Genomic DNA, 25,217 nt, shown 5'->3' with positions numbered 1-25,217 from the left:
GAGTGCTGGGACAGAACAAGAACCGGGACCGGCACCGGGGTTCGAGCGCTGGGACAGAACCGGGACCAGGGTTCGAGCGCTGGGACAGAACCGGAGCAGGGTTTGTGAGCTCAGGACAGAACCAGGCCCAGCCTGAGGCCGTTCCCTCTCCTCCCGTCCCTGTCCCTGGGAGCAGGGACAATTCCCCGGCTGTCCCTCCTGCCAGGGAGCTGTGCAGAGGGACAGTGTCTCCGTGTCCCTGTGGGAAGCAGCACGCACCTGTCAGCACAGACGCTCACTTCCATCACCAAAAGGAGTGTTCCAACAGCACCACCCGTTCCGTCGACATTCCACGTTTTATTGAGTTTGGACTCGGGGTGGGGTGTGGTTCACGAGTTCAATAAATACTGCAGAACTGCCTGAAACCCCATTGAGTTCGAGCAGGGAGTGAGTACAGGAGCAGTAAATTGGTAAGAGGTTTAAAAAATCTAAGAACTACCTGGGGTGGAGAAATGGATCTCCCTGAAAAGAGATGGCAGCTGACCTTCACCAGTGGCATGTGGCCCTCACAAAATGGCACCTGACCTGTGGCCAAGGGCAGCACCGGCCCCCCTGCCAGGAAACTGCATGAGCAATTAGATCAAATCAGTGAATTTAATGCAGAATAAAATGCAGGGCAGCAGCTCTGCCTTTCCTGGCCCCACTGGAGGACACTCAGCCAGTGCCAGGCTGTCCTGGCCAGCTGAGGGAGAAGAGCACAGGAAGCAACACCCCTTCCACCCATCTGCTCCTTCCAAAGGCGTTCTGGAGAGGCCAGAGGAGAGGACAAGGAGAGGGAGCAGCGGTGGGATGAGGAGGCTCTGGCAGGGTGGGGACACTGCAGGTGTGTCAGCAGGACACAGCTGCCCCGTGCCCTGGCAGACACTGAACACACCTACCCCGGGGGGCTCCCAGCCAAGGAAAAGGGAGCAGCCTGTGCTGCTCCCTCTGGCACACGAGGAGCAGTCTTTGGTGACTGCAAGGCACAGCCTGGAGTGCCCAGGACAGACCTGTGAGTGGCACCGGCACCTCCCTGTCCCCAGTCCCACCTGCAGGGTTCCGTGGAAGGCCACGCCAGAGCGCTGAAATCCCTGGAAAGCCCAGCTACTAAAGCAACGCTCACCCCATCCATGTGCCCCATCCCTGTGGATGGGGAAGCTACACCAACCCCTCCCAGCCCCAGCCCCAGCATCCTCACGTTCTTCCAGATGCTCCTGTCCCTGCAGCTCCAGCCAGGGGCAATGGCTCTCCCTTAGGAGCCACACATCAGGCACTCCTCCCTGTTCTCCAGGGAGCACACCATGGCTGCCTTGTTCCTCTCCTTCTCCTCCTCCCTGGACGCCTTCTCCCGCTCCCGCAGCTTCTCCTTGTTGAGGGTGAACTGGATGGGGTTGGCAGCTGGCTTTGTCCGGAGGTAGTACATGCCAGTCTTCAGGCCCTGCGGACACGGGGCAGCCTCAGGGCTGGCAGCAGCCCAGCAGGCACCCCCAGCTCTGGGATACTCCAGTGCAGGCACCCCCAGCTCTGGGATACTCCAGTGCAGGCACCCCCAGCTCTGGGATACTCCAGTGCAGGCACCCCCAGCTCTGGGATACTCCAGTGCAGGCACCCCCAGCTCTGGGATACTCCAGGGGAAAACATGATTCTTGGAAGGAAACAGCCGTTTGCCCTTCCCAGAATCGCTGAGACCAACTTGCTGTGCCAGAACTTACCAGTGCCTGTGTGCCAAACTTACCAGGCCACATCTGGGGGAACACGCCCCCACCTGTCCCAGGTACAGCTCTTGTTTTTTGGGAACAAGCCCCCCAGTCCCACGTACTGACCCTATTTGTTGGGAAGGAGCCCAATAACCCCAGCTGATGCCCCATTTTGGGGAAGGAGCCCAAATAACCCCAGCTGATGCTCCATTTTGGGGAAGGAGCCCAAATAACCCCAGCTGCTGCCCCATTTTGGGGAAGGAGCCCAAATAACCCCAGATGATGCCCCATTTTGGGGAAGGAGCCCAAATAACCCCAGCTGATGCCCCAGTAACCCCAGCTGCTGCCCCATTTTGGAGAAGGAGCCCAGCTGTACCTGTTTCCAGCCGTAGAAGTGCATGCTGGTGAGCTTCCCATAGTTGGGCTCGGCGATGTGGATGTTCAGGGACTGGCTCTGGTCGATGAAGGCCCCTCTGTCTGCAGCCATCTTCAGGATGGTTTTTTGGGAGATCTCCCACACGGTCTTGTAGAGCTGCTTCAGGTCATCAGGAATCTCAGGGATGTTCTGGAAGAACAGTAGGAGTTTTCCAGGCTGGAAAGCACGGACTGCCCAGATATCCCTATTTATATCATGAAATTCTTCAGTGATTGCTGGGGCTCCAGCAATCCTGACTGGAACTGAGGCCTGTACAGCTGAGCTCTATCCCTGAGTCCAAACACAGAATCGCAGAACGGTTTGGGTCTGGAGGCACCTTAAAGTTCACCCCATCCCACCCCTGCCATGGCAGGGACACCTCCCACTGTGCCAGGCTGCTCCCAGCCCCAGTGTCCAACCTGGCCTTGGGCACTGCCAGGGATCCAGGGGCAGCCCCAGCTGCTCTGGGCACCCTGTGCCAGGGCCTGCCCACCCCTGCCAGGGAACAATTCCCAATTCCCAATCTCCCATCCAGCCCTGCCCTCTGGCAGTGGGAGCCATTCCCTGGCTCCTGTCCCTCCATCCCCTGGAAATTGTCTCTCTCCAGGTTTCCTGTTGGCTCCATTAGGTCCTGGAAGGCTGCAATTAGGTCACCCTGGAGTCTTCTCCAGGCTGAATAATCCCAATTCTCTCAGCCTTTCCTTGCAGGAGGTGCTCCATCCCTCTGGTAAGTTGGTGGCCTCCTCTGGACATCCTGTGTCTGTGAGCACCAAGCACACCTGCCAACACCCTCAGCTCCCCCTCAGCAGTTACATGTGGACAGGCTGGAGAGCAGGGAAAGGTTCTTCCCCAGAGGGGGCTGGCACTGCCCAGGCTCCCCAGGGAATGGGCACGGCCCCGAGGCTGCCAGAGCTCCAGGAGCCTTTGGACAGCGCTGCCAGGGATGCCCAGGCTGGGGTTGTGGGGGTCTGGGCAGGGCAGGGCTGGCACTGGGGGATCCCTGGGGGTCCCTCCCAGCTCAGGACATTCCATGATACTCCCTGCTGTGAAACCACCCCTTTATCATCGTCCTGCTAAGTGGGAATCCAGGATGTGCCTGGCAGGAGTCCCTGCCCTGCTGCCCCTGTACCTGGATGGAGCCGTTGTGGGCGATGATCTGGTTCTTCATCTCCTCATTCCACAGGCCCCTCTCCGTGAGATCCTTCAGCAAGTGGGGATTCACAACCTGGGAGGGGCAGAAGCCAAAGGTTTTTAAATGGTTGAACAAGTTCCTGCACATTCCCTCACCCCTGGAAGTGTTCCAGGCCAGGCTGGACTGGCTTGGAGCAGCCTGGGGTACTGGAAGGTGTCCCTGCCATGGCAGGGGCTGGAACTACGTGATCTCTAAGGTCCCTCCAAACCATTCTGGGATTCTGCTGGACATGGCCAATTAGAAGGGGGCTGTATGGAACTGCCCTGCATGAGGAACTCCAAAAGGTGGGAAAAGGGGAGATCTTGCTGTTGCAGGGCCACTGGCCACAACCTGAGTTCCTAAAGAAGGGTGTGAACAATCAAGACTGATGTCAGGAGGGAAAAGAACAGAACAGGGGCAGGCTGAGTATTGGGAAGAAAACACAGCCACCTTTTCCTGCTGGGACTGGGTTCCCTGTCCCCCACAGGGAGGCAGAGCAATGATCCTCCTGTTGATCCTCCTGATCCACCTCCCCACTCCTGTCTGATCCTACAGCCAGGAGGAATGGAGAGCACTGAGACACCCCAGAGGGGATGGACACATCTCCCAAACAGGGACAGCCTCCCCTTGTCTCCACAGGGGGCTTTGCTAACTCCAACCTCCAGAACTCAACTTGTTTCAGTCCCTTTCCTGACTGACAGACCCCTCTGAGCCTGTGAAGCTCCTCCACGGCCCCTTCAGACCCTTGAGTGCTTCACAGCTCGGTCTCAGGACCATGGTCTCAGCTACTCTTCCCATGTCCCTTCCATGACATCACCACCTCTCAGCAGTTATTCCTGCAGCCCACCTTGAGGCCCCACAAAAGCATTTCCCAGACAAAAGCAGCATTTGCTTAGAATTTCACCCATTCCATGGTGACTGTGGAACACACAGAGCTGGACTCCTGCAGCACCCAGTGCTCCAGGTCCCCTTGGTGCCTGGACACAAACATCCAGCTGAACTGAGCCCCCAGGTGTGAGGCCTCCCCTTGTCTTCTTTAGTCATAAACACCCAGGCAGGAGCACAGCTCCTGCCCAGAGCTCACCTGGAACTCCCCCGAGAGGACCCTGCGTGTGTAGATGTTGCTGGTGTAGGGCTCGATGGACTCGTTGTTGCCCAGGATCTGGGCAGTGGAGGCCGTTGGCATGGGGGAAATGAGGAGGCTGTTCCTGACACCATACCTGGGGACAACAGGCAAAGTTAGGGAGCTGCAGCCAAGGGACACAGGACAGAAGAGAGCCAGGAACAGCACGGATTGGGAAATCTGGGATAACCTGCAAAGCCTCACATCGCCCACAGGGAAAAGGGAAGCACCACTGGTGGCACTGGCACTGTGGGGCAAATCAAGGGGAATCAGGGGCTTTGCTGTTCTCATCCCTCATCAGAGGTTTTCCCAAGTGATTCAGTCATGGATGGGGTGCAGGGAAGACAATCTGCCAGGCACTGCACGATCCACAGCCCTGAGGCAGAACTGAACCAGCCGCCCATGAAGAGGCTGAAACTTCTCCACACACAGGACAAGGGACAGATTTACATTTTAAAATCAGAGCCAAACAGACAGAATTAGTCCATGACAGGCACTTCACACTTCAGTGATTCCTGTCTTCAGGATGTTCAAGGCTCAGCTTTTCCCTGGCAGCAGGGAAGAGCCCCCAGGGCCAGCTCATGGCTCACTCCTCACGACGTTCGTTTAATGGGAACACAAATCTTCCTGCTGGATGCATCCTAAATGGAATCAGAGCTCAGCTAAAGCAGAGCAGTGAGGGTGGGCTCCTCAGCCTTGGAATAACAAAAAGGGAAGAAAGCCACCTAAAAAACAGCTCAGAGGAAAGATCTGCTGGGGCGGGGGGAACACATGTTTTCACTTGGACCCTGCCTTTAGTTCTCCGTAGACAGAACATGTCAGAGTCACATCCAAAGCCAGGCTGGATGGGGCTTGGAGCAGCCTGGGACAGTGGAAGGTGTCCCTGCCCAGGGCAGAGGTGGCGCTGGATGGGCTTTGAGGTCCTTCCCACCCAACCCAGTCTGGAATTTATCTGACATCTACTACAAACCGTGCAGGGTTACTCACTTGGCAATCTTCTCCTTCAAAGCCTTCCAGTCCCAAAGGTCAGAGGGGGTGACATTCCACATGTCATACTGAAGGATCTGAGGAACAATGTTGGGTCCAAGTTAGAGAGGGCACTCTTTTCTCCATGTTGTATAAACCCCATTGGAAATGGACCTGTTATTCCACTTAATTCTTCCCTCCCATTAGATCTCAGTGAAGCTCTGGTATGACCTAACAAACACTCCATCTTGTGACTGCTCCAGGGCACAGCCAGCATAGGCTGAGTCTGATTGTCTTCTCACATCACAGAATCCCAGAATGTCCTGAGCTGGGAAGGATCCACAGGGATCCCCCAGTGCCAGCCCTGCCCTGCCCAGACCCCCACAACCCCACCTGGACATCCCTGGCAGCGCTGTCCAAAGGCTCCTGGAGCTCTGGCAGCCTCGGGGCCGTGCCCATTCCCTGGGGAGCCTGGGCAGTGCCAGCCCCCTCTGGGGAAGAACCTTTCCCTGCTCTCCAGCCTGAGGTGCCCTGGCCCAGCCCCCGGCGCTCCCTGGGTGCTGTCCCTGTCCCAGAGCAGAGATCGGAGCTGTCCCTGCGCTGCCCTCGGGAGGAGCTGCAGCCCCGGGGAGCTCTGACCTCAGGCTGCTCCAGGCTGAGCTGACCCCGGGACCTCGGGGGGCCCCTCCAGACCTTCTCCATCCTCGTGTCCCTCCTTTGGACACCTTCCAACAGCTTCTGATCCTTTACTGAGACAGCCAGAACTGTCCCCAGCACTGGAGGCGAGGCTGCCCCAGCCCAGAGCAGAGCGGGACCATCCCTTCCCCCTGGGCAGTGATGGTGGCCCCGGTGTCCCCAGCACAGGGCTGTCCCTCCTGGCTCCAGGGCACGGCTGACTCACATCCCACTTGCCACGAACCAGGTCCCTGCAGGTCTCTGCAGCAGCCCGGGCACAGATCAGCTTTCCAGAGCTTTTCCCTGTCCCATCCCTGGACTCACCCCCTTGCTGACGGGCGAGCCCTGGTAGGTGTCGTAGGGGCCCTGCTCCCTGGCCAGCTCGCAGCTGGCCTCCAGGGCCCCGTAGTAGATGGTCTCGAAGATGTGCTGGTTGAGGCGCTGCGCCTCGGCGCTCTCGAAGGGGAACCTCATGAGGATGAAGGCGTCGGCCAGGCCCTGCACGCCGATGCCGATGGGCCGGTGCCGCCGGTTGGAGCGCTCGGCCTGCGGGACAGCACGGACACGGTCACCTCCAGCACAGCTGGGAAGGGCCCCTGGAGCAAAGCCTCCTGCTGCAACGTGCCGTCAGCTCTGCATCAGCACTGCTTCCATCCTGCCACTGCTTGCTGAGGCCCAGACTTGTGGATATTCTCAGTTCAGTCAGAGAGAAAAAGAGAAAGATTTCTGCCAGGCTAAGCCTGGGAAAGAGCCCAGGAGAAATGTAAACAGTCTATTATCTTGCTTTCCATTCATATTGTTTATAGATATGTTCTGCCACACTGACCCGAGTCCAGTGTACCAATCGGGTGAATTGTTTTTAATTAAGACCACTGAAATTAATATTCGCGATGTTCTCTATAAAAGAGAGAGGTGTTTTTGAATAAAGATCATTCTTTGCCTTCTGAAGATGGGGTCTCTTCATTCCCGTCCCTGCCTCGACAGCGACACAGACTGAGTTTGTCAGACCTTAGCACACTTGTTTAACCCAGCAAAGGGAGCCAGGATTTCGAAGAGAACACTCAGCACCTTCTGATAAATGAAGACATTTAATAGAGCAGAATCACAGAATCCCTGAGGTTGGAAAATCCCTCTGAGCCCACCAAGTCCAACTGTTCCCCAGCAGAGCCAAGGCCACCGCTGACCATGCCCCCAGGTGCCACATCTACATGGATATTAAATCCCTTTCAGGGATGAGGACTTTACCACTGCTCTGGGCATTCTGTGCCAGAGCTGGACAGCCCTTTCCATTAAGAAATTTTTCCTAATGTTCAGCTTAACCCCCCTTGTCACAGGTTGAGGCCATTTCCTCGTGTCCTTTTCCTTGCTCTCTGGGAGCAGAGCCTTACCCCCACCTGGCTGCCCCCTCCTGTCAGGGAGTTGTAAAACCAGCCAAAATGAGTTACACGTTCTCAGGATCTTTCCAGGATCCTTATCTCTGTTCCACTTCCCTCTCTGTTCCCAGTGGTGGTTTGTGCTTCATGGAATTCCTCAAACATGAAGAAATTCCAATGGCAGAAGCAGAGTGGGAAGCTTTCCTACAACTGCTGCACCACGGAGCTGCTGTGGGTTGGAGCTCAGGCAGGCACTGAGAGGTCCCACCTGGGAACAGGTGGTTCACAGAGCTCCCAACAGGTCTGTGGAGCTCCCTTGTGATTCCTTGCGTCCCAGACTGCTCTGGGCAGGATTCAGGCCTAGCCCAGCCCAGCACTCACCTCTGGCACAGGGTAGTAGTTGATATCAATGATTTTGTTGAGGTTTCGGACGATGACCTTGGTGACCTCAGCCAGCTTCTTGAAGTCGTAGGTGTGCTCGGGGGTCACGTACATGTTCAGGGCGATGGAGGCCAGGTTACACACAGCCACCTGTGGGCAGAGGCAGGGGATCACTGGGAACGGGCCCAGAACACACAGCACTGCCCCAGACACGGAAACAACCCGCCAGGGAACCTGCCAGGCTGGGAAAGTGCACCCCTCGGTCCTCTGGCATGTCAGAAACCGTGCAAAAGGTCATGACAATTCAAGAAAGTTCAGTAGATATTGGTATTACCAGAAAAATCCTGCCCTGGTCAGTCCCACTGCCTGGAAAACATCCTTACACAGAATCCCAAAAGGGTCTGGGTTGGAAGGAATTTCTAAGCCTGATTTGATCCTCATCACTTCCCCTTTGAAGTACATCTTGTGTCATCCCAAATCCTCCACAGGAGTGAGTGGGAAGGGAACCCATGGCCAGTGGAAGGGCTGTGAGTACTCAGGTCAGGAGTTTCTCAGCTGCCTGCTCCCTTCCCAAGCAACAGTCAGACATATCCCAGAGAGCTGCCACAGGAGCTCTCCCAGCCAGAGAGCTGCCACAGGAGCTCTCCCAGCAGAGAGAGCTGCCACAGGAGCTCTCCCAGCCAGAGAGGTGCCACAGGAGCTCTCCCAGCCAGAGAGAGCGGCCACAGGAGCTCTCCCAGGCAGAGAGAGCTGCCACAGGAGCTCTCCCAGGCAGAGAGAGCTGCCACAGGAGCTCTGCCAGCCAGAGAGCTGCCACAGGAGCTCTGCCAGCCAGAGAGCTGCCACAGGAGCTCTCCCAGCAGAGAGAGCTGCCACAGGAGCACTCCCAGCCAGAGAGGTGCCACAGGAGCTCTCCCAGCAGAGAGAGGTGCCACAGGAGCTCTCCCAGGCAGAGAGGTGCCACAGGAGCTCTGCCAGCCAGAGAGCTGCCACAGGAGCTCTCCCAGGCAGAGAGGTGCCACAGAAGCTCTGCCAGCAGAGAGAGCTGCCACAGGAGCTCTCCCAGCAGAGAGGTGCCACAGGAGCTCTCCCAGCCAGAGAGAGCTGCCACAGGAGCTCTCCCAGCCAGAGAGAGCTGCCACAGGAGCTCTCCCAGCAGAGAGAGCTGCCACAGGAGCTCTCCCAGGCAGAGAGAGCTGCCACAGGAGCTCTCCCAGGCAGAGAGAGCTGCCACAGGAGCTCTCCCAGCAGAGAGAGCTGCCACAGGAGCTCTCCCAGGCAGAGAGGTGCCACAGGAGCTCTCCCAGCCAGAGAGAGCTGCCACAGGAGCTCTCCCAGGCAGAGAGAGCTGCCACAGGAGCTCTGCCAGCCAGAGAGCTGCCACAGGAGCTCTCCCAGCAGAGAGAGCTGCCACAGGAGCTCTGCCAGCCAGAGAGCTGCCACAGGAGCTCTCCCAGCCAGAGAGCTGCCACAGGAGCTCTCCCAGCCAGAGAGAGCTGCCACAGGAGCTCTCCCAGCAGAGAGAGCTGCCACAGGAGCTCTCCCAGCCAGAGCTGCCACAGGAGCTCTCCCAGCCAGAGAGGTGCCACAGGAGCTCTCCCAGCCAGAGAGCTGCCACAGGAGCTCTCCCAGCCAGAGAGCTGCCACAGGAGCTCTCCCAGCCAGGGAGAGCTGCCACAGGAGCTCTCCCAGCCAGAGAGCTGCCACAGGAGCTCTCCCAGCCAGAGAGAGCTGCCACAGGAGCTCTGCCAGCCAGAGAGCTGCCACAGGAGCTCTCCCAGCAGAGAGAGCTGCCACAGGAGCTCTCCCAGCCAGAGGTGCCACAGGAGCTCTGCCAGCCTCCCCAGCTCTCCGAGCTCCCGCTCTGCACCCACCTCCTCCTTGCTGGTGTATTCCACGATCTCGGTGCACAGGTTGCTGCACTTGATGGTGCCCAGGTTCTGCTGGTTGCTCTTCCTGTTGCAGGAGTCCTTGTAGAGCATGTAGGGGGGTGCCAGTCTCGGTCTGGGACTCGATGATGGCGTACCAGAGCTGCTGGGCCTTCACCACCCTGCGCACGCGGCCCTGCCGCTCGTAGCTGCAACGCACCCGGAGCCCCGTCAGCCCCAGAGCCCCAAACACCAGGGAAAGGCCTTTGGCCTCCTCAGGGCCTGGGGCAGCCTAGGCCCTCCTCACTGCTGAGCTCTGCACAGGGAGCCCTCACGGCAGGGCAGCAGCACTGTCCTTGTTTAAGGGAAGCCAATCTTTCAGCACAGCAGCCACACAGCAATTCCACACAAAGCCACGGAGTGCCCTGAGCGGGGATCGCTCCAGGATGTCCCTCTAACAGGGACACTGTCCCTCTAACAGGCTGAAATGGTCATTCACACACAGCTCCACCCTGACAGGACGCAGTGTGAAGGACACAGCCCCATCCTCACATTTTTATCAATCTGACAGTGAAGCCCAGTGGCCACCTCTGAGCCCCCTCCCACAAACCTGTGCCACGGCCCCGGATCCCACGGGACACGGGCAGCTCTGGGAGAGGATGGCACCACTTACAGGTCTGCTCACTCTTCTTACCTCTCATAGAGCTTCTCAAATTCCTCTCCCCAGACATCATCCAGGCCAGGACACTCATTTGGGCACATTAAGGACCAGTCCTGTATGGGGAAAAAATATTCAGAGGAAATCTTTAGGCACGCTGTTAATTAAAGCTGTGGCTACCCCATCCCTGGAAGTGTCCAAGGCCAGGCTGGATGGGGTTTGGAGCAGCCTGGGACAGTGGAAGATGTCCCTGCCCATAGCAGAGGGTGGCACTGGATGAGTTTTAAGGTCCCTCCCAAGCCAAACCAGTCTGGGATTCTGTGAAATACAAGCAGCCATAAGAACAATTTACTGAGAAAATGCTGATGCCTTAAGGAAACCCCAGAGTCAAAATAGCCCAACAGTCCAAGAAAAAGTCATGGGCTGTAAGATTAAGCCCTGAAGCAAAACACAGAGCTGGAGCTGCCCAGCTCCATACTCCACCTGCACAGCCAAGTTCTCAAACAAGGTGCAGCAGCTCTTCCAGGAAGGTCCTGGAAGGAATAAGGAGCAAAGCAGCTCCGCAGCCCTTGCTGAGCTCCTTCCAGGGCTGCTCACCTGCTCCTCCACTACCAGACCTTTTCTGTGCCAGCCAAGTTCTCACCTGGTTGGTTTCCACTCGCTTCATGAAGAGATCAGGGATCCAGAGCGCAAAGAACAGGTCCCTGGCTCGCTGCTCTTCTTTCCCTGTGTTCTTCTTCAAGTCCAGGAACTCAAAGATGTCCAAGTGCCACGGCTCCAGGTAGATGGCAAAAGCCCCAGGTCTCTGGGACACGGAACACAATCCAGATCAGAACAAACTGTCCTTGGAAAGAAACCTGCTGCCCTGCTCCCGAGTGCCCGCAACACCCCAAACTAGCTGGGAACTGGGGGCAGCACCAGGGGAACACCAGATACCAAGACAAGGGGGGAAAATGCCCTTTTGTGATGATGTGTCACCCACAACCACTCCATCAGCTCCCTGTGTTCACGGGACAGCCCTTGCCAGTGTGGAAGCTCTCCCATGACCCGAGGCTCCCTTCTGGACCCTGGTTTAAGGTACCTTGTTTCCACCTTGATCCACGTAGCGGGCGGTGTTGTTGTAGACCCTCAGCATGGGAACGAGCCCGTTGGAATTCCCGTTTGTCTGCAGAGGCACAGGAAACCATCAGTTAAAGCAACTCCCTGCAGGGGCTGGCCTGCACTTCCTGTGGGTCTTTCCTCAGGCTGCAGAGCTCTTATACTGATCACCACCAATTATTTCTAGTCCCTTCCCCACACTTTTTCTGACAAAAATTTACGTATCAGCTACGCGTCCCAGAGTTAATAAAATGTGCCTCCTAACTTCTTTGCCCTATGTTATGGCACCTAAAGGCTTGCAGGGATTGCACACACTGCGACGAGAAACCCCAAACACACGTCCACGGAAGGTCTGGGGCAATTAGAGACACAGAAAGGCAAGGGGCTAGTGCACAAGTCTCTGGGCATATTCCTAGGCTGCTAACAGACAAACATTGGAACCGTCTGACCAAACACTGGAGTAAGATCCTCTTTTTGGAAGGGCTTCTATTAGGAAGCCAAAACACCGAGGAAAACCAACCTTTCTGCCCTTCCTGCTGAGGGAGGCTCAGTGCTGTGTGAACTGAGTGAGAGGCAGCACTGGTGTGGCCTCTCCTGGGAGCAGCAGCAGTGTCCCTGTGCTGTCCCTGTGCTGGGGTGACCCAGAGTGGGACAGGCACTCACCCCAGCAATGTAGCTGCCCGTGGCACGGATGCAGCTCACGGCAAGGCCAATGCCCCCGGCAGACTTGGAGATGAGGGCACACTGCTTCAGGGTGTCGTAGATGCCTTCGATGCTGTCGTCCTTCATGCACAGCAGGAAGCAGCTGAAGGAAACAAACGGTTTCAGTGGACAAAGATGGGAAGGAAAAGTCCAGTTTCATCAGGCTGCAAAAACCAGGGCAAACATGGGATCTTTAGCGTGCTCCACAAAGCAATGCCACAGGTGTGGAATAAAGGACAAACCAGAAAACACCGTGAGCAATACTTGTACTGCTGATACCTCTGCTATCAAACATTTTCAATCATAGAATTGTGGAATACCCTGAGCTGGAAGGAAACAAGGATCAGAGTCCAATTTGTGGTCCTGCACAACCCCAGCCTGGGCATCCCTGGCAGCGCTGTCCAAAGGCTCCTGGAGCTCTGGCAGCCTCGGGGTTGTGCCCATTCCCTGGGGAGCCTGGGCAGTGCCAGCCCCCTCTGGGGAAGAACCTTTTCCCAATAATACATTGATAAAAACCTTTATAAAAATATAATCCTTGTCCCGATAGATACGATATCAAAAACCTATCAGTTCTGCTTGCTGCTTTTAGAAAAGAATTACCAGGATTCATTTGGTAGCCTGCGGCAGACTATGCACATCAGGAACTTTCCAATATAATACAGCCATGCAAAGGCTTCCAATAGCTCTAGAGTTGACAGAAACCTGGGTATTTTTCCCCAAGGACAGCTAAAACTTGGCAGCAGCTGCTCAAAACTTCATAGAACACACGCAGGAACTCAGCTGCTCGTTTCAGAGGCTGTGCAAGCGTCTCGCTTGAGCAGATGTGATGCTCCCAGAGGCCTTCCCCGCGGCCAGGATGCACTGAGGAGAGGGAGAGCACCTGGAGAGCTGGGGGCGGTTGGTGCCCGCGTTGAAGAGCGTGGGCGAGGCGTGGGTGAACCAGCGCTCCGAGAGCAGGTTGTAGGTCTCGATGGCGGCGTCGATGTCGGCCTTGTGGATGCCCACAGACACCCTCATCAGCATGTGCTGGGGACGTTCAGCAACTGCAGGGACACAGAGACAGGCAGTTCCGTGGGTTGGCTTGGGAGGGGCCTCAGAGCCCACCCAGTGCCACCCTGCCAGGGCAGGGACACCTCCCACTGTGCCAGGCTGCTCCCAACCCCAGTGTCCAGCCTGGCCTTGGGCACTGCCAGGGATCCAGGGGCAGCCCCAGCTGCTCTGGGAATTCCATCCCAACCCCTGCCCACCCTGCCAGGGAACAATTCCCAGTTCCCAATCTCCCATCCAGCCCTGCCCTCTGGCAGTGGGAGCCATTCCCTGTGTCCTGTCCCTGCATCCCCTGGAAATTGTCTCTCTCCAGGTTTCCTGGGGCTCCTCCAGGCCCTGCAAGGCCACACTGAGCTCAGCCCAAAGCTTCTCCTGTGCAGGTGAACAATGCCAGCTGTGCCAGCCTTTCCTCCCAGCAGAGCTGCTCCATCCCTCTGCTCATTCTGGAGCCTCCTCTGGGCTCTCTGCAGCAGCTCCAGCTCCTCCCTGGGCTGGGACAGGGCTGGGGCAGCTCTGCAGGTGGGCTCTCACCTGTGGGGGCACTGGGGCACAATCCCCCTTTTCCTGCTGCCCACACTGGAATGTGCCCAGGGCACAGGGATTTTGGGATGCCAAGGCACATGGCTGGGGTGTGCCCAGCCCCTCACCCACCCAGCAACCCCAGAAAGGCAGGGAGGAAGACTCCATGTGACAGTCACAGAGGTTACGGCAGCAAGCTCCAAACGCTGCCGTGGGACACTTGGGAGCCAGAGCTTTCATGGAATCACAGAGTGATTGGGGTTGGAAGGAACTTGAGTTCTCCAGCCCAGCTCCTGCTCAGAGAGCACCAGGCCTGTTTATTCAGGACTTCATCCCACCAGGCTTTGAAAAGCTCAGGGAACAATCTGCTCCTATGCTCAGCTGCTCACATGGAGGAGGAAAAACCCCCCACCTGTATTAACAGTTAAATTCAATCAAATATGCAGTCCAGAATCCAGTTATGTTTCAGTTTTATGATATTATAATTAATCTCTGACCCTTCTGGTGTCCCAGAATATCCAAGCCAAGGGCCTGCATCACTGGTAGCACAGTAGCTAAACTTGGCTTTAATTTAATTTAAATTAACTCAAATTTTTAAAGAAATGCTCAGCACTAAGAACAGCCCTTACCTTTGGAGTTGATTTTCAGCAAGTAGGAGCGTTCCAGAGTCTTTAAAGAGAGGGTGGATTTTAGCAGACAGGCAGATTTTAATTTTTGTAAAAACCCTGTCAACTCCAAACTCAATCATCTCCACACCCCTCATCCCAGGCTTCACCAGCCCTGCACTCTGCTGCTTCTCTCTTTATTAGCTTAATTAAAATACACAAGTCCACGGGAAGATTCCAACACTGCTTTGGATTACAGAGTGTGGAGCATGGGCAGGAGGTTCCACACTGAACCCACAGGACCTCTCTGGAGCCCCAAACCTGAGGCAGACCCAAACCACAGCAGCACAGCTGAGCTGGGTGAGAGGGCAGCAGAGCAGCCCCTGGGGTGCTGTGGGGAGAGGCTCCAGCAGCACGGGCAGGATAAATGTGTGGGATGACACTGAGAGAACTGCTCCACTGAACAATGGGAAAAGCAAAAACCCCTTCTGTGGCTTACTGAGGATCAGAGTATTTCCTTTAGGAATGGCATCCAACAACACTCAGTGTGATCTGCTGTGAAACCCAGCCCAACAGGTAAAATGTTCCAGCAGCAAGAAAACTCCATGATTTATCCCACTGGGCAGCTGCTTTGTGCAGGTGCCCTTCATCTTCACAGCCCCACTGATGTCCCACCCCCTCCTGTGCCCCGCTTTGCCCCAGTCCAGATGATTCCACAAGCATTCCCGTGCTTCCCAACAGACCCAGGAGCAATGTGCTCTTTACCTTAAAGCCAAAGTAGTTGTAGGAGAAGTCTCTGTCGTAGATGATGGCAGAGTTCAGGCGCTGGCAGGAAATAACAGAATTTACAAAGTTATTTATATCTGCTGGCATTCCTGGCCCCAAAGCTCTGGTGTGTGAGGGGCACCAGAGCACAGGAATGAAGCAGGAACAGCACTTCCCTCAAAACAACAAAAGCACAGCTTCAACAACTGTACTAAGTACATTTCTCTTTCTCTCAGAAATGTTCATAGAAGTGCACAGAGAGAAGAAAGAGAAAACAATTTTTATTTTTGCTTTTTGTTTTATTATGTAAAATATGTTTAAAGTATTGCTTACTTAAAGTAATTACTTAATTAGAGTCCAGTGAGGATTGTTTGAGCCTTATGGCCAATCCAATCCACCTGTGTCTAGACTCTCAAGAAGAGAGTCACGAGTTGTTAGGTAGATTTAGTAGTTAGAAAAAGTAAGTATGTAGTTTTAGTATCTTCCTTTATATAGTATATTCATGTATTACAGCATAATTATAATAAAGAAATCATTCAACCTTCTAAACTAGAGTTAGACATCATCATTTCTTCCCACTAAGTTCACCTACATTTTGCAATAAACAACCTTTTTTCACTCAGTTTTTGGCTGAATTTACTGAAATCTGATTGGACAACAAGAAACAAAACACAGAACCAAAGGGCAAAAGGAACTTCCCAGTCGGAACACAGACCTGGAATGATCTGGAAACTGAGCCCAAATCACTACTCTCCCTCTTGTGCTGCCTCACTTTGCTCCAGCACAAGGAACTTTTTCTCAAATTAATTACTTGTGCTGATCATGGCAATAGAAACATCTAAGAAAACAAATTTTACTACAAAAGCATCCACAGAGGAAGAAACTCCTGCATCCCCTCTTACACTTTCCGTTCATGCCCTACACTGGTTTCTGTGTTGGCTTTTTACCCTAAAACAAACATGGCTTGCTTAAAAAATAAGAAAAGCAAATTATTTAAGTTTTCAAAATTCAGTGCAATAGTTCAGGAGTGGAAAAAAAACCCACTACTTACATCTTTGTTGGCCAGAACTATGTCTAGAGTCTCTTTGGAGATCATTGGGGAGTGCTTCCCGTTGTGAGGGTTGATGTAGTTGTAGAGATCTTCCATCACGTCTGTGAGGGAAAGGGATGTGAGCAGGACATGTGCAGGCCTGTCCCTGCAGCACGTGGCACTGGGATTCAGGGATGGACCAGGCAGGAAAGTCCTTGGGAATAACCCTGTCCAGCCCCTAAACACACAACTGCTCTTCTGCTGCTCAGCACTGCCAACCTGAACAATCCACTTCTACAAATTCCGTCAAAACCTCACTGTAAGAAGTAACAAATGGGGAGGAAAGTGGGTACAACCCGATCTCAACCCGTCACACTTTTCACCATTCCATTTCTACAACTGCTTTTCGTAAACCAGGCAATTCCTCTGCCTTGGGAAACCGGTGGGTTTCATCTCCACGGCATTTTCAGCCAGCCTGGGCCCTCAGGAGCTCCCACTTGAGAGACTTCCCTATTTCTGTGCTCCAAACCTCTCCCTCTGTCTCTGCCCCCAGCAGCCGGAGACGGTCACCCACCACTGAAGACTTTCTTGGTCTCCTTGTGCAGGTTGGACACGGCGATGCGGGCAGCCAGGATGGCGTAGTCGGGGTGCTTGGTGGTCAGCGTGGCCGCGGTCTCTGCGGCCAGAGTGTCCAGCTCCACCGTGGTGACCCCGCTGTACAGCCCCTGGATCACCTTCATGGTGATCTGTGCCTGCAGGAGGGAAATGCCGAGCTCAGGGAGCCCCAGGGCTTCCCAGGGAGCCCCGGCGCTCCCAGTTCAGATGGATCCAGCGCCCACAGCACCGCTCGCTGTGCGGGCGGAGAGCAAACTGCAACACCAGACTGGGAGAGCTGGGAATGCTCCTGGACAAGGCCTGGAGGGACAGGAGCCAGGGAATGGCTCCCACTGCCAGAGGGCAGGGCTGGATGGGAGATTGGGAATTGGGAATTGTTCCCTGGCAGGGTGGGCAGGGGCTGGGATGGAATTCCCAGAGCAGCTGGGGCTGCCCCTGGATCCCTGGCAGTGCCCAAGGCCAGGCTGGACACTGGGGCTGGAGCAGCCTGGGACAGTGGGAGGTGTCCCTGCCATGGCAGGGTGACACTGGGTGGGATTTAAAGTTCATTCCAACCCAAACCCTTCTGGGAGTCTGGGTAAGGATGGTTTCCAGGCAGTAGGACTGACCAGTCTCTACTGAACCTTCGTGAACTGTTGCTACTTTTGCACCACTCGTGGGATTTACAGCCGGGCAGGGAACATTAGCACAGGGTTTGGGAGGGTTACTGCTGGCCTGGGAAGCTTCTGGCACAAGCAGATCCAAGTCCCAAAGGTGAAACTGGGCTCCAGGAAAAGAGGTCACACACGACTGCGGAATGAACAAGAATTCAGGGGCACAAGGAGGCAGGAGGACTCGGAATTTCACTTCTGTCCTCAGCATCAACTCCCAGTCACTGGGGGCAAGTCAGGGCACTTCATACTGTGGTCACCAAGTCACCAGTGTCCTCCTCCTCCTGCCATCCATTCCAAAGACTTTTGGGTACAGGACCAATGGCAACTGTTTGATGGGTGGAATTTCTGACAGGAGAATGGATCATGAGAACCTTGGAAATGGGAAGAGCCTCAACTGGTGATTCCAAATAGCCAGACTGGGTCTGAAACCTGCACAAAAAACTACAGACACCAGTGGATCCAACGGGGACTCATCTTGGGCACAGACTTTGGAAGGAGAAGCTTCCATGAGTGGGACCAATGCCCACCCCAAATCAGCTCAGAAAACCAAGCAGGGATGTGGCCATGGCAGGGAATTCTGTCCTGGTGTTTGACCAGGAGGGGATCCAGAGCTCCAGCTTTGCAGACAGACACTGGGAGCAACCCACCAAATCCAAAATATGGGAATTGGAGCAACACAACTCGTTTTTTTAACTCCCAGGGGCTCAATGGCTTCCCCGAGGTTTGGGAATGGGATCTATGGCAGGGAAAGGGGATTTTCCCCTCCGCAGCCTCTGCACCCGGGAAGGAAAACCCCTCAGAGCATAAACAATCACCACAAACCCATTCTGGAATGGTCTGCCAAGAGTTCACGGAATCACAGAACGTGCTGGCTGGGAGGGGACCCCCAGAGCCAGCACAGGACGCCCTGGGAGCTCCTGCCTGCGTTTCCAGCCGGCTTTGGCCCCGTAGCAGCGGGGCAGGGACAGGGCCAGGGGCACGGGCAGGGCCAGGGGCTGGGGCAGGGCCAGGGGCACTCACGGGATCCACGAAGTCGCCGTTGAGGCCGTAGCAGAGCTTCTGGATGCGCGAGGTGATCTTGTCAAACATGACGCGCTCCTGGCGCCCGTCTGGGACACAGCACACCGCAGCCCAGTAAGAACCAGTTCAGCACAGAGCCCCCCAGTGCAGCCCAGTAAGAACCAGTTCAGCACAGAGCCCCCCAGTAAGAACCAGTTCAGCACAGAGCCCCCCAGTGCAGCCCAGTAAGAACCAGTTCAGCACAGAGCCCCCCAGTAAGAACCAGTTCAGCACAGAGCCCCCCAGTGCAGCCCAGTAAGAACCAGTTCAGCACAGAGCCCCCCAGTGCAGCCCAGTAAGAACCAGTTCAGCACAGAGCCCCCCAGTAAGAACCAGTTCAGCACAGAGCCCCCCAGTGCAGCCCAGTAAGAACCAGTTCAGCACAGAGCCCCCCCAGTTCAGCACAGAACACCCCTGCCCAGCCCCTCCCTTGGCAGAACTCGGTGTGCCAATCACCAGGGACAGCCCGCTTGGGTGGGGCACAAGGAAAGGGGAGACTCCCCCTCCACCCCAAGAATTCCCACCCAAAACTGCACCAACCCAACTCCCAGGGTGGGGACCCAGCTGAGGGTCACCCCCACCTCAGCCTGGGGACCCCGGGCACCAAAGGGTGGGCACCGAGGCCAAAGCTCCTGCCATGGGGCCCAAAGCCAGCGGAGAGGTCTCAGCGCTCCCTCTGGGTGTCGGGGGGAGCTCTCTCACTCTGGGCTCCCCCCAAAGCCGAGGGGAGCCCATCTCCTCCCAGCAGGTGCCATCAGAGCCGAGGGGTCCCACCCTCCCACGGGGGACTCCCTCAAAAGAGAGGGGGGCACCCTCTCTGCTCTCTGTGGGTGCCATGAGGGGGGTCCCCAAAGCCAAGGGGCGTCTAATCCCCCCACAGCGTGTGCCACAAGGCACCCCCAAAGCTGAGGAGGAGCCACCCCTCGCGTGCCATCAGGGACCGCTCCAAAATGGGGCACTCCCATCTGCTTGCCTTGGGTGCCACGCAAGGGACCCCCAAAGAGAGCGAACCCCAGAATGGGGGTAGGACTCCCCTCCAGGTGCCGCGAGGGACCCCTAAAGCCGAGGGACCCCACAGCCCGGTGCCCTGGGCAGGACAGAGCCCCCCATCCCCGACACTCGGTACCCGCAGGGCAGCAGGGGCGCCCCCTCCCCGGCCCGCCGGCACCCCCGGGGCGGGCGGAGCGCTCACCCCGCTTCACGACGTGCATGGCGGCGGCGGGTCCCCCTCGGTGTCCTCAGTCCCCCTCGGTGCCCTCAGTCCCCCTCGGTGCCCTCAGCGCCTCTCGGTGCCCTCAGTCCCTCTCGGTGCCCTCAGCGCCCCTCGGTGCCCTCAGTCCCCCTCGGTGCCCTCAGCGCCTCTCGGTGCCCTCAGTCCCCCTCGGTGCCTCTCGCTCCCTGCGCGCCCGCCGCTTCCCGCGCCCGCCGCGCGCGCCCCGCCCCGCTGAGGCGGCCGCCGCCATTTTGCCTCCGGGCACGGCCGCCTGCCTTGCCCCTTCCCGCACCGCCCGGCTCCCGGCGCTGCCCGTGGCCGCGGGCGGACACCAATCCCGGCCCTCATCCCGGTGTTGTCCCCGCTTCCCCCCGCGAATCGCCGCCCCGCCGGGGAGCACCGCGAGTCCCGCCCGCTTCAAAGATGGCGGCGCCAGCGCTCCCCCCTCCCCGCCGGGGGAGGAGCCCGAGGGACAGGCCGGGGCCGAGGGCGCCAAAGACAGAGCCCGCCAAGGGACAAAAAGCCTCGTCCTGAAACGCCAGAACAGTAACTGTGCTAATTGTAATTATCCTAAATCAAGGCCCAGGCGTGAAATGCGTGATTAAAGTTTGGGTCCCACTGCCCAGGGAGGTGGCGGGGTCCCCATCCCTGGCGGTGTCCGCCGAACAACTGCCCGGGGCAATCTGAGGCTCCGCTGTGGAGCGGCCCCGGTGCCCTCGGTCCCGGCCCAGGGCCCAGGAGCAGCAGGGAAGGAGCTGAAATTACAGAAGGTTCTCTCCCAAGTTCAAAAGCAGCAAAGCTGCACCTGCAGAGCCTCCAGCCCTGAGACACCAGCAGCAGGAGGAGCTGGAGCTGCTGGAGAGAGCCCAGAGGAGCCGCGGGGCTGGAGCCAGGCTGGGAGAGCTGGGAATGTTCACCTGGAGAGGAGAAGCTCCAGGGAGAGCTCAGAGCCCCTGGCAGGGCCTGAAGGGGCTCCAGGAGAGCTGGAGAGGGACTGGGGACAAGGCCTGGAGGGACAGGAGCCAGGGAATGGCTCCCGCTGCCAGAGGGCAGGGCTGGATGGGAGACTGGGAATTGGGAATTGTTCCCTGGCAGGGTGGGCAGGGGCTGGGATGGAATTCCCAGAGCAGCTGGGGCTGTCCCTGGATCCCTGGCAGTGCCCAAGGCCAGGCTGGACACTGGGGCTGGAGCAGCCTGGGACAGTGGGAGGTGTCCCTGCCATGGCAGGGTGGCACTGGGTGGATTTGGGGTCCCTTCAACCCAAACCATTCCGTGGATCTGCAGCTCCCGTGAGGACTCGGGGGCGGCAGCACCAAAGCGCTGCTGAGCTCCTGAGCACCATCCAACCCCAAACGCCGCCAGCTCCTCTCCAGCCCCGCTCTCAGCGTCCCGGGAAGCAGGAGCTGTGGCCCTGGGGAGCCCGGGCTGGCAGGAGAGCATCTGCTGTCTGTGACTGCAGCCCGTGAGGTGCCCCTTCCCCACGCTGGAAATGTTGGGGTTTGCTCCGTGACAGGACAACGAGCCGTGGACAGGCCAGTTACCCTTGGGCTGAGGCTGATCCTGAGAGGCTCAGAGAGACATCCCAGGGCTCAAAGGAGCTGGAAATTCCGTCTTTTACTGCCGTGGATGGGCCTCTGTCCCTTCCGAGGTGAGGGCACTGGCTCCGTTCAGATTCCAAGCCGGATACCACTGGGGGTTCCTCAGCCCCCAGGGTGGTTGGGAAGGAGCCCAATGCACCAGGTGAGCCTGGTCCTGCTCAGAGCGGGCCCAGAGAGCTCTCCCCTCAAAGATGGGACACAGGGAATGTTTGGAGCTGACCAGCAAATGGGAGTAAAGCCGGGGTGCTGCCTCTGTTTTATTGGAAAAGGGCCTACAGAAGGAAGATGATCCCAAATGGCAGCTTGGTCTGGCTGGAGCCCGAGCTGCACTCACAGATGTTTGCCCTGAAGTTCTCCTCTGAGTTTTACCACGCTGCCCTGAAAGGAGGAGCAGGGGCGGCAGCTGGCTCATTGCCGAGGGGCTGCAGAGGAAAGGAAAGCCTCGGTGCTGCCCAGGACAGCTCCCACGGGAGGGTCCCGGGCAGAACCAGAGCCGTGGCACCACTTCTGAGCCCTGCCCAGGAGCCCTGGGCCCTGCTCCCACAGGGAAATGGGGACATTATCCCTGCCCAAACTCCCTGCCAGGAGGGCTGGGGACAGAGCCATTGCCAGCGCCAAGGGCAGGGGCACGCCGGTGCCACTGCCCCAGAGGTGTCCTGAGCCCTACCTGGGTGTCCTGAGCCTTACCTGGGTGTCCTGAGCCCTGTCCGGGTGTCCTGAGCCCTGTCCGGGTGTCCTGAGCCCCCCCCAGGCTGTCCTGAGCCCCACCCAGGCTGTCCTGAGCCCTGTCCGGGTGTCCTGAGCCCCACCCAGGCTGTCCTGAGCCCTACCCGGGTGTCCTGAGACCCTTTCCACATGTCCTGAGCCTTACCCGGGTGTTCTGAGCCTGGTCCAGGTGTCCTGAGCCCTGTCCGGGTGTCCTGAGCCCCACCCAGGCTGTCCTGAGCCCCGTCCAGGTGTCCGGAGCTCTGCCTGGCGCTGCCAGAGCCGGCTGGAGATTCCCTGGATGCCCGCGTGGAGGCAGCCGGCCCTAATGAGTGTTAATGAACATTAATGAGGGCCAGGCTAACGAGGAGCCCCCGCCAGGGGCTGCAGCGTTTGGTGAGCCCGAAGGCTGTGCGGGAGCTTTACCCCTGGAGAGGCGGGCCCTGGGAGGGCTCGGGAAGGCGGATTTGTGCCTTGGAAAATGGGATTTCAGCGTCAGCACGGGCAGGGGGGCTGCAGGGAGCGGCAGGGACAAACACACACCGCTCCCAAACGCGGCAGAGGGGCTGCAGGGAGCGGCAGCTCCCCCGAGCAGGGTGGTGGTGAGACAGGGTGCGCAGATGGAGATGGAGATGTCGTGCACTGGAGAGGAAACCCCCGGGCACATCCCACGGGATGGATGGCTGCTGCTCCCCCTGTGCCATCGCCGTGCCCCAGCCCGGCTGATGCCAGCCACTGCTCCCAGCGTGTGCTTCACTGTCCTGGGCACCGCCTGCACCTCGGAGGGGACTCCGGGGCACTCTGTGACAGGACCCAGGCCTGGCCCCTCCGCTTGGGAAGGACCCTGGGACACTGAGCACATCCAGAGGGGGCAGCGAGGCTGGAGAGGGGCTGGGAGCACAAACCCTGTGAGGAACCACTGAGGGAGCTGGGGGTGCTCAGCCTGGAGAAAAGGAGACTCAGGGGTGACCTCAGCGCTCTCCAGAGCTCCTGAAAGGTGGCTGTGGCCAGCTGGGGCTGGGCTCTTTCTCCAGGCAGCACTGACAGAGCCAGAGCACACAGCCTCGAGCTGCACCAAGGGAAATACAGGCTGGAGATCAGGAAAAGGTTTTCACAGAAAGGGTGATAAAGTTCTGGAGTGGCTGCCCGGGGAGGTGGTGCAGTCACCATCCCTGGGTGTGTTTAACAAAGCCTGGGTGTGGCACTGGGTGCCAGGGTGGAGTTGAGGTGCTGGGGCTGGGTTGGACTCGATGGTCTTGGAGCTCTCTTCCAACCTGGTCATTCTGGGAATTCTGTGACCCACTGCCCACGGAGCTGTCCCAGCTCCTGGAGCAGTTTGGGGGTGGCTGCCTGTCCCTGTCCCGGCTGCCAGCAGTGTCCCCACGGTAGTGGCAGAGCCAGGATGTCCCTGGGGTGGATTCACTGTGCCTGTGGAGCCGTGATCCAGTTCCCACAGGAGAGGACGATGGCAGGGCCCTGGTGCAGGGGGCAGCTGCGGTGTCCCTCTCTCCCCACCGACCTGGCCAGGAACACATCCCCAGCAGGCACCGGTGCCCTGACCCCACTGTGCTGGAAGCCTGGGAAGGGCTGCAAGAAGAGAGCAGCAGCCAGCGGCTCGTAAAATAGACTACATGCTTTATTGGATTGAAAAGTTTTATGAAATGACAAAAAACAAAAACCACCTTAAATCAAGAGTTGGCAGATGCGTCGACAGTTGCCGTTTGGTGGATCCCCAACCCCTTCTCCAGAAGCATCCACAGGTCTCTGCCACCACAAGCAGCTCCGGCCCCGACCCCGCTGGCCCCGCTCCCGTGGGGCCCTGCCCGTGACAGTGGGGTGCCCACGGAATTGGGGTACCCACGGAATTGGGGTGTCCACGGAATTGGGGTGGCCATGGAATCGGGGTGCCCATGGAATCGGGGTGCCCAAGGATTGGGGTGCCCACGAATCAGGGTGCCCACGAATCGGGGTGCCTAGGCAGCACCCCCGGTTGTGGGGCCGAGCGCGTCCCCCCGTCCCCAGGGAAATGCAGGCACTTAAAAGTCATTGAGAGGAATTTTTCACTTATCCCAAAGCAACAGTGAAATTGTTTAACTCCCACCTACGGAACAAAAAACACCTTTGTAGCCCTTCCTGAATTGTCAAGACACAAATATATTACTCTGGCATAAAGCAAGGCCCCAGGGGCTCTCATGATCCAGCCCGGCCTCCTCTTCCTCCTCCTCCTCCCCCCATCGTGCATCCTCCTGTGCCTCGGCAGCAGCCCCCCCCCGCCCCCAGGGATGTGTGGGATGGTGGTCTGGGGACGGAGGGGGTGGTGAGGACAGGGACCCTGGGCTGGGGGCTCGTGTGGTGCCAGGGAGCCGCCTCGAGCGGGGTGGGAGGGGGTTTGGGGGTTCCCCTGGCAGCGCCGGGGCTGGGGGATGCTCCTGGAGGAGCTGGGAGAGGGGGGCAAGGCTGAGCCCTGGGGATGGGGCAGGGCTCATCCCTCGGGACAGGCTCGGCCCTCGCAGGGAGCAGGACTCAGCCACAGCTGCTGCCCTGAGTGGGGACACCTCAGTGGCCGGGGCTGTGCCGGGGACAGCCCGAGGTGAGCCGGGGGCCGTGGGCAGCAGGATGTGACCCACAATGTGCTGAGGGAGGACGGGAGAGCCCCTGGGAGCGGCTCGGGACGGACTGAGCCCCGGGTCAGGCTGGCACAGCCAGGGACACCCCGGCGTGTGGCCTCAGGGCAAGGGGGACACTGACACTGCCTGTGTGAGCCTCCTGCGTCCCTGGCGGGGCACAGAGCCCCCAGCACCGGCCTGCTCCAGGGGAGGACTCCGTCATGGTCCTGCCACCCAGGCACAGCCTGTCCCCTGCCCTGGAGAGCCCCGCTGTGTCCTGCTCCCTCCCTCTGGCGCTGCCCAGCCTGGACAGGGGACACGGAGACTGCCCTGCCCCCGGGAGCCCTCTCCTCTCCTCTCCTCTTCTCTCCGTGCGGGCGTGGCGGCCGGACCTGGCTCTGCACCAGCACCCCTCGGGATGGCGCTTCCCTCACTGTCCCTGTCTCCGGGGTCCTAGGCCGGGTCCCCGGGCAGGGCACTCGGAGGAGGGCAGGGCACCGGGGAGGGTGCCCGGGGAAGCAAAGCCGGGGACAGGCGGGCTCGTCCCGCCGCGTGTCCCGTCCTTCCCCGGCCAGCGGGCAGCGCGGCGCGGGGACAGCACACAAGTACCGGCAAGGGCAGAGCCCTCCCTGCTCCTGCTCACGAGGGGATCCCCTT

At 58.2% G+C, this 25,217-nt stretch overlaps 1 protein-coding gene across 1 annotated transcript; it reads right to left on the bottom strand.

Annotated features, from left to right (window-relative positions):
• Positions 1–316: 316 nt before the first annotated feature.
• On the bottom strand, positions 317–19,713 carry RRM1 (ribonucleotide reductase catalytic subunit M1). The gene is given in 20 exon segments (XM_068179292.1): positions 317–1,456; positions 2,092–2,280; positions 3,260–3,355; positions 4,386–4,521; positions 5,412–5,488; positions 6,390–6,611; positions 7,820–7,969; positions 9,694–9,807; positions 9,809–9,896; positions 10,382–10,461; positions 10,989–11,150; positions 11,427–11,510; positions 12,107–12,248; positions 13,026–13,188; positions 14,341–14,380; positions 15,082–15,141; positions 16,133–16,233; positions 16,686–16,863; positions 18,400–18,488; positions 19,631–19,713. Coding segments are annotated over 20 exon segments (2,376 nt in total). The 5' UTR covers positions 19,650–19,713; the 3' UTR covers positions 317–1,270.
• Positions 19,714–25,217: the final 5,504 nt, after the last annotated feature.

Source organism: Anomalospiza imberbis, chromosome 2, assembly GCF_031753505.1.
Source record: "Anomalospiza imberbis isolate Cuckoo-Finch-1a 21T00152 chromosome 2, ASM3175350v1, whole genome shotgun sequence".
Taxonomy (NCBI): domain Eukaryota; kingdom Metazoa; phylum Chordata; class Aves; order Passeriformes; family Viduidae; genus Anomalospiza; species Anomalospiza imberbis.
The sequence above is the reverse complement of the archived record's forward strand: the minus strand, read 5'-3'. Positions and strand labels throughout refer to the sequence as shown.